Here is a 7,305-nt window from a genome sequence, read left to right as displayed (position 1 = left end):
GTCCTGGGATCCCGGCCAGCAGGGAAACGCAAATGAAGGCCGCCCGGAAGCTGAAGCTCGGTGGGCACCGGCCAGAGGACCCCAGGCTTAAGACAAACCCCAGGGCTGAGGGGGTGAGGGGCGGCCGGGACACCGCCCCCGAAGGAGATGGAGGAGGCCACGCTGGGGTGTGCCGCCCTCCGGCAGCGTCTGCCTGGGTCCTTGCGTTCTGGCGATGTTGTCTGGGACGGCCTCCACCCCGCTGCCCGGCTTGGCCTCCACCCCCTCGGCCTCCCGCCGCCGGTGCCGCCGCTGCCGCCGGCCCAGGTGCCCATCCTGACTCCGCCGCCCAGGCTCCGGTCCATTCTGACCTTCCACCCGCCTTGAACTTGGCTTCAACACAGTATGAGAACTTGTTTCTATTAGCCAGTTCCACTAGGAGGCTTGTGTGCGTGTGTGTGTGCACATGCACGTGTTTATGTATGCATGTGTGTGCATGGACACGCGCGCATACTGGAGCGTGAGCTCAGGGCCTAGGCACTGTCCTTTCGCTTTTTCCACTCAAGACGAACACTGTAACACCGAGTCAGAGCTCCACTTCCAGCTTTATTTATTCATTCATTTAAGTATTTACTTATTTAGGTGGTTAACTGGAGAAGAGTCTCACAGACTTTCCTACCTGAGCTGGCCTCAAACTGTGATCCTCAGATCTCAGCCTCCTGAGTAGCCAGGATTACGGATGTGAACTACTGGCTCCCAGTTCAGCGATCATTTTTTTATATTATTTTTTTCTTTATTGTCAAAGTGTGGTACGAAGGGGTTACAGGTTCATAAGTAAGGCAGTGAGTACATTTCTTGTTCAACTTGTTACCTCCTCCCTCTCAGTGATAATTTTTAAGTAATAATATTCTTCCTTTGGATCCCAGGTCTTTTAATTCAATGTATTGTCCGTATTTATGAGTGGAATTTAGGTTTCTCCCCCCCCCCCATCTTTAAGTAGTGATCACTACCAACTTCTGTGTATTTATTTTATATCCAGCCACTTGACCGGTTCCTCTTATTCTATGTTTTCCTTCGAGGACTACCAGACAGCCCACGGATCATTTGTCTTTTCTGGTTTTCATATTGCAGATTTTTTCAGCTGGAAATATTTCCATTCCCCCCCCCCCACCAAGAACAGCGGCGCCAGGGAGGGGCTTGTGTGCTCATCAATGACTGAAGTCCTTGCCTCCAACTTCTGGTGGCGGGTCCTCGTTTAAAAACAAAAAATTGTTTGCCAGTCCCGGGGCTTGAACTCAGGGCCTGAGCACTGCCCCTGGCTTCTTTTTGCTCAAGGCTAGCACTCTAGCCACATTCCCTGCACTGTGTGCGCATCTCCGGGGAGCGTCTGATAACTCAGAACCTCCCGCCCAGGCGCCGGCGCCGGGGTCTGCACGCCATGGAGATCCCCCAGGTGGCACAGCACTTTGGTCTGGAGGACTTGAAGAAGATCCCCAAGCCTCTGCTCCGCCCCTCGTCCAGGCTCTGGGTGGAGTCCGGGCCCGGGAGAGCTCAGCCGCTGCCGCCTTGGCCCTCCCCTTCTCTCCAGCGTGAGGAGGAGGGGCGCTCCCCACTCTGGGTGCCACCCCCAAATGGGGACCCAGCCGATCCTCCATCTTTGGGCAGTAAAGGGAGAGGGAGGGAGGGACGAGGCGGCAGGGAGTGGGAGGGGGGCAGGAACTTTCCAGCAAAGTCACCCCAGGAGGAACAAGACTGAGGGCCATGGGCGGTGGGGAAGAGGAGGCGCCCGGCCCGGGCCCCGGGCGTGGGGCCGGAGCTGCAGAAGGCCCCGGGGCAGCCCCTCCCCACCCTGCCCCGCAGCGCAGTGTCCTTCCAGATGGTTCTGAAGGCGGCTCAGGTCCTCTGGGAGAGGGGCAGGCGGGCCGGGCTGGGGAGATGACTCCGGGGGCCCCGGTGGCGGCGGTTCCTCCGTGGGCGCCCTCAGTGGAGGTAGAGGGCCACCACCACATAGACGACCCAGCTGGTGGACACGAACACCCCGAAGAGCAGGCTGAAGAGCACCAGCGCGCGGGCCTTGCGCGACGCCGCCTCGGCCAGCGCCAGGTCCCCCCGGCCCAGGGCGGCGCGGGCCTGCAAGACACGGGGACACCAGGCGGGGTGGGTCACCCTGGCCCCGACCCACGCCCCCCGGCAGCACCCCCACCGTGCAGATGGGGAAACAGAGGCGCAGAGGCCTTCAGGCACCCTGCAGCTCACGATGGAACCGGAACAAAAGGCAGAGGGCGAGCGGGGCCTGTCCCCCAGACCAGAGCGAAGCCCGGGGGGCCGGGCCCCGCAGCCTGGCCCGTATCGATCAAATGTCACCACGGCCAGGCACCGGTGCCTGCCATCCTAGCCACTCGGGAGGCCGAGGTCTGAGCACCGAGGTCTGGGGCCAGCTCGGGCAGGCAAGTAAGACTTTTGTTGTTGTTGTCGTTTTGCCAATCATGGGCCTTGAACTCGGGGCCTGAGCACGGTCTCTGGCTTCTTTTTGCTCAAGGCTAGCACTCTACCACTTGAGCCACAGCGCCACTTCTGGCTTTTTCTATATATGTGGTGCGGAGGAATCGAACCCAGGGCCTCATGTATACAGGGCAGGCACTCTTGCCACTAGGCCCTATCCCCAGCCCCGTCTGTAAGACTTTTATCTCCAGTGGACCAGCAAAAATCTGGAAATGGAGGTGCGGTGCACACAGCAGAGCCTCAGCTTTGAGCCAAAAGAGACCCAGGGAGACTGCGAAGTGCTGAGTTCAAGCCTTAGTACCGGCACCAAAATGCACAGAACAAGTCCCCGCGGGCGTGGGCGGGTGCCGTGGGCGTGGACAGATTCCCCGTGGGCGTGGGCAGGTCCCCGTGGGCGTGGGCAGGTGTCGCGGGCGTGGGCAGGTCCCCGCGGGCGTGGGCAGGTCCCCATGGGCGTGGGCAGGTCCCGAGCCGGCCTACCTCGTGGGAGTACACGATGGCGACGAGGCCGGTGAGCAGGCAGCAGAACAGGGTCACCAGCACGGACTCGGCCATGTAGTCCCTGGGCAGCGGCCTGCGCTCCGCGGCGGGGGCCTGCAGGCCGGGCAGGGGGCTGCCGTACTGCGGGCGGAGCGGGGCTGGTGAGCCAGGGCCCGGAGGCCGGAGGGGGGACGGCGGGGGGGTGGGGGGGCCAGGCCGCTGTGCACCCCCCCTCTGCCCCCTTCTCCCTTCCCCAGCCTGGACGCCGGCCTGCCCGGCACCGACCCCCCCCCAGGGCTTTGTGGTTGTTGTTTTGATAGTTTGTTGTGCGCATGCGCGTGTATGTGTGCGTGTGTGCGTGCGCGTGTATGTGTGCGTGCGTGTGCGTGCTTGTGTGCACCAGCCCCGGAGCTTGAACTCGGGGTCTGGGCACTGTCCCCCATCTTTCCCCCCCCCAAGGCCTGTGCAGCTCCACCTCCGGCCTCCCGCGGGTCAATGGGGTTCGAGTCCCCCGGATTCTCCAGCCGGCCTGGGCCTCGGATGCTGGGCGCCTGGGGGGGCGGGGAGGGCTCCGCACCCCACCTCCCCCCGCCCTCCTCCTCCGCCTCCCGGGCCCCCCTCCCCCCCGCCCTCCCCCCGGGGCCCGGCCGGGCGCTCACCGCGGGGAAGGGGAAGGCGGCCCCGGCGGCGGCGGCGGGCGGCGGGAAGAGCGGGCCGGGCGGCGGGAAGAGCGCGGCGGGCGCGGGCGCGGGCTGGAGCAGCACCGGCACCTGCGGGAAGGGCGGGTACAGCAGCGCCACGGCCTTGGGGTCCACCGGGGGCGCGTAGGGCGGCGGCTCGGCCTCGAAGCCGATCGGGGGGACCCCGCCCGCCGCCGCCGCCGCCGCCGCCGCCTTGGGCCCCAGCCGGGCCTCGGCCTCCGGGGGCTCCGGGGGCTCCGGGGCGGGGGCGGCGGCGGCCGCGGGGTCCCCCGGGGGCGGCTCCGCGCCCTCGGCGGCGGCCGCCCGGGCCTCGCCCTCCGCGGGGTCCGCGTCCAGGAGCTGCGGGCGGCGCGGGAGCTGCGGGAGCTGCGGCAGCGCGGGGTCCTCGGGGCCCGCGTCCCCCCGGGCGTCCGAACCTGCGGAGGGACGGGCGGGGGGTGGGTCCCGGAGGCGGGGGGGGGGCCGGGAGGGGGGCCGGGGCCGCTCGGGAAGGGCGAGGGCGGCCCGGCGGGGTGGGAGACGCGAACGGGGGGGGGGGGGGTCTCGGCCCTGGGGGACCCGACGCCTGGACCTGAGCGACCACCGCAGGGGGCGCAAACCCCGGGGCCGACGCGCGCGCGCCCGGCTCCCCAAAGGGGCGCGGGGGGCGCACGGGGGGGGTGCGGGGGGCGCACGGGGGGCTCCCACGGGAAGCCCCGGGCCACACGGCCGGGCTCCCCCCTCCTCCGACCCGGCGGCCGAGATCCGGGCGCCCCAAGCCAAAGCCGCCGCCGCCGGCCGGGCCGGGCAAGTTCGCGAGGCTCCGGGCTCCGTGGAACACGCGCGCACACACGCACGCACGCACGCACACGCACGCGCGAGGAGCTGCGGCCGCACGTGGTGGGGAGCCCGCCGCCGCCGCCTCGAGCAGCACAGCCCGGGCCCCGGCCCCGCACCGAAGCCTCGCCCCCCCCCCCGGGCCCGCGCTGGGCCCCCCGCAGCGGGCGGTGCGGAGCGGGGAGCCCCCGCCACCCCCCACCCCACCCCCCCCAGCGCGGGCCCGGGGCGGGGAGGCCGGGCCGGGGCCCCGCGGGGCTCCGCTCGCCAGAACAAAACCCGCGCTGTCCCCGGAGAGGGCGGCGCGGTAAACAGAGCCGGGCCCGGTTCTCGGGTTCCCACTCCCGCGCCCGCGCCCCACATTCCAGCGCCCGGAGCGGCCGCGGGGGGGGGGGGGCGCCACAGTGCGGGGTGGGCCCGGACTTCGCGGGGGGGGTCCCCGGTTCGAGGTGGGCCCGGAGCGGCCGCGGGGGGTGGGCGCCCCCGGTGCGGGGTGGGCCCGGACTTGGGGGGGGGGCGGGCGCCAGGCGGCCGGGCAGTGTCGCCCGCGGGGGTGGGGGTCCCGGCTGACACCTCCCCCCTCTCCGACCCGAGGGGGCCCGCACCCCTTCTCCCACCCCCAGCCCCCACCCCCGGCTCGGACTTCAGCTGCGCCACGGGGAACGAAGGCACCGGACCGGAGGGGGCCGGGGAGGGGCGGGGGGCGGGGGGCCGCTGGGGAGCCGGTGTGCGCTCCCCCTGCCCCCCACCTCCCCTCCCGGCCTCCCCTGCTGCCTGGGGGGGGCTTAGCTCTCCCCCCACCTCCCCTGCGGCTCACCTGCCTCCATGGCCCCGCTGCGCCCGGGTCCCCGCGGTCTCCGGGGCTCGGCGGCCGCGCGCTCCGGTTCCCCCGCCCGCCCGGCCCGCGGTTAATAATTCACCGCCCCGGGCGCGGGCGCGGACTCCACACCGCGCCCGCGGCTCCGGCCGGGAGACCCGGCCCCGGGCGCCCCGCAGGGCGGGGAGGGAGGGCGGGGAAGCGGAGGAGGGAGGGTCGGGCCCCGAGGGAGCGGACCGCCGGCGGGGCGCGCTGGGGCGGGGCGCGCTGGGGCGGGGCGCGGGGCGCTCGCTGGCTGCGGGGAGCCCCGTCGCGTGGCTCCGAAGCCTGGGTTCCGGCCAGCGAGCCTGCCCCCCGCGGTTACTCCCATCCGGCCCTGGGTCCCCAGGGGACCACAGCCCCTCACCCCGGGGGGGGGGGGGGGAGCAGTCCACCGTGGGCCTGGCCCAGGACGTCGCCCCGGGCCCGGAACTCATTTTCTGTTTTCTATTTCCTTGTTAAGCCCTACGAAAGCCCACCCCAGGGGCTGGGGATGTGGCCTACCTCACATACATGAGGCCCTGGGTTCGATTCCCCAGCACCACATATATAGAAAATGGCCAGAAGTGGCGCTGTGGCTCAAATGGCAGAGTGCTAGCCTTGAGCAAAAAGAAGCCAGGGACAGTGCTCAGGCCCTGAGCCCAAGCCCCGGGACTGGGGAAAAAACAAACAAACAAACAAAATGAACTCCAGGAGATGAAAGGTGTTTTCTTTTTTTGCTGTTTTCGTTTTCCTTTGTCTTGTTTATCTGTCTTTGCGAGGGACTGAGCGTGAACAAACGCGGGGGTGGGGGGAAGTGGGGGCCTCACCCGGCACTGTGTTGAAAATAAACTGCACAACTTGCAGGTGGGGACGGGAGGGAGAAACTGGGAGAGAGCGAGGGAAGGGGCGACATTGTCCAAAGAGAAACGTGCGCTTTACCTGACTTCTGTAACTCTAACCCCTCCGTACGTCACCCTTCTAATAAAAATAAAATACACAGGCCAGGCCCAGGCGCCCACCCCTGTCGTCCTAGCTACACCGAAGCCTTGGGGTGTGAGGAGCGCAGTTCAAAGCCAGCCCGGGCAGCCTGCCGAGCTGCTCCAAGGAACCAACAAACAGCAAGCTGGGAGCGGAGCCGGGGCGCAGGTGGAAAAGCTCAGGAAGCGTCCAGGCGCTTGAGTTCAAGACCCACAAACGCAGCCATCAATGAGCTGAACAGAACCTCACTCCTCATGGTTCTGAAGGCCAAGGCGCCATAGCCGCCCGGGGTCCTGGCCCCTCGGAGGTGGAGATCTGAGGAGAAACATCTCCCACACCCCGACACCCCAGGGAGAAACATCTCCCCAACCCCGACACCCCAGGGAGAAACATCTCCCCAACCCCGACACCCCAGGGAGAAACATCTCCCGCACCCCGACACCCCAGGGAGAAACATCTCCCCAACCCCGACACCCCAGGGAGGAACATCTCCCGCACCCCGACACCCCAGAGCACGCCGGCGGTAGAGCCAGCCCGGAGCGCAGAGCGCTCAGGACCCGCATCCAGGCCCGACAATCGAGCCCCACACCTGACAAACTGGGGGGCGGCAGCAGGCAGGGATGAAGCTGGCTTCCTCCTAGCGCCGGCTGTGAGGGCGCCGGTCACCACCCACCGCGCAAGGCGGACGGCACCATCCGACCTCCAGCACACAGTCAGTCAGCACACAGCACACAGTCAGTCAACACAGTCAGCACACAGTTACTAGTCAGCACACAGTCAGTCAGCAGCCAGGTTCCTTCCTGTGTCAGCCCGGCCCTAGGTGGCGGAGGAGCTTGACCCCCTTCACACTGAGGATCGAGACGGGGGGCTTCCTCTCCCATGGGGGCGTCTCCCCTTGAGCAAGGTCAGTTTTTTGTTGTTGGTGGTGGTGTTGGTCCTGGGCTTGAACTCAGGGCCTGGGTGCTCTCCTTCGCTTTACTGCTCAAGGCTGCTGCTCTACTATTTGAGCCA

At 67.9% G+C, this 7,305-nt stretch overlaps 1 protein-coding gene across 1 annotated transcript; it reads right to left on the bottom strand.

Moving 5' to 3' along the window:
• Window positions 1-1,959: 1,959 nt before the first annotated feature.
• Prrt1b (proline rich transmembrane protein 1B) lies at window positions 1,960-4,076 on the bottom strand (the record flags this gene model as incomplete). The annotated part of the gene is made up of 3 exons (XM_048348736.1): window positions 1,960-2,109; window positions 2,962-3,102; window positions 3,621-4,076. Coding segments are annotated over 3 exons (747 nt in total), but the record flags the coding sequence as incomplete, so codon positions are not given.
• Window positions 4,077-7,305: the final 3,229 nt, after the last annotated feature.

The sequence above is a fragment of the Perognathus longimembris genome, chromosome 1, assembly GCF_023159225.1.
Source record: "Perognathus longimembris pacificus isolate PPM17 chromosome 1, ASM2315922v1, whole genome shotgun sequence".
Lineage (NCBI taxonomy): Eukaryota > Metazoa > Chordata > Mammalia > Rodentia > Heteromyidae > Perognathus > Perognathus longimembris.
The sequence above is the reverse complement of the archived record's forward strand: the minus strand, read 5'-3'. Positions and strand labels throughout refer to the sequence as shown.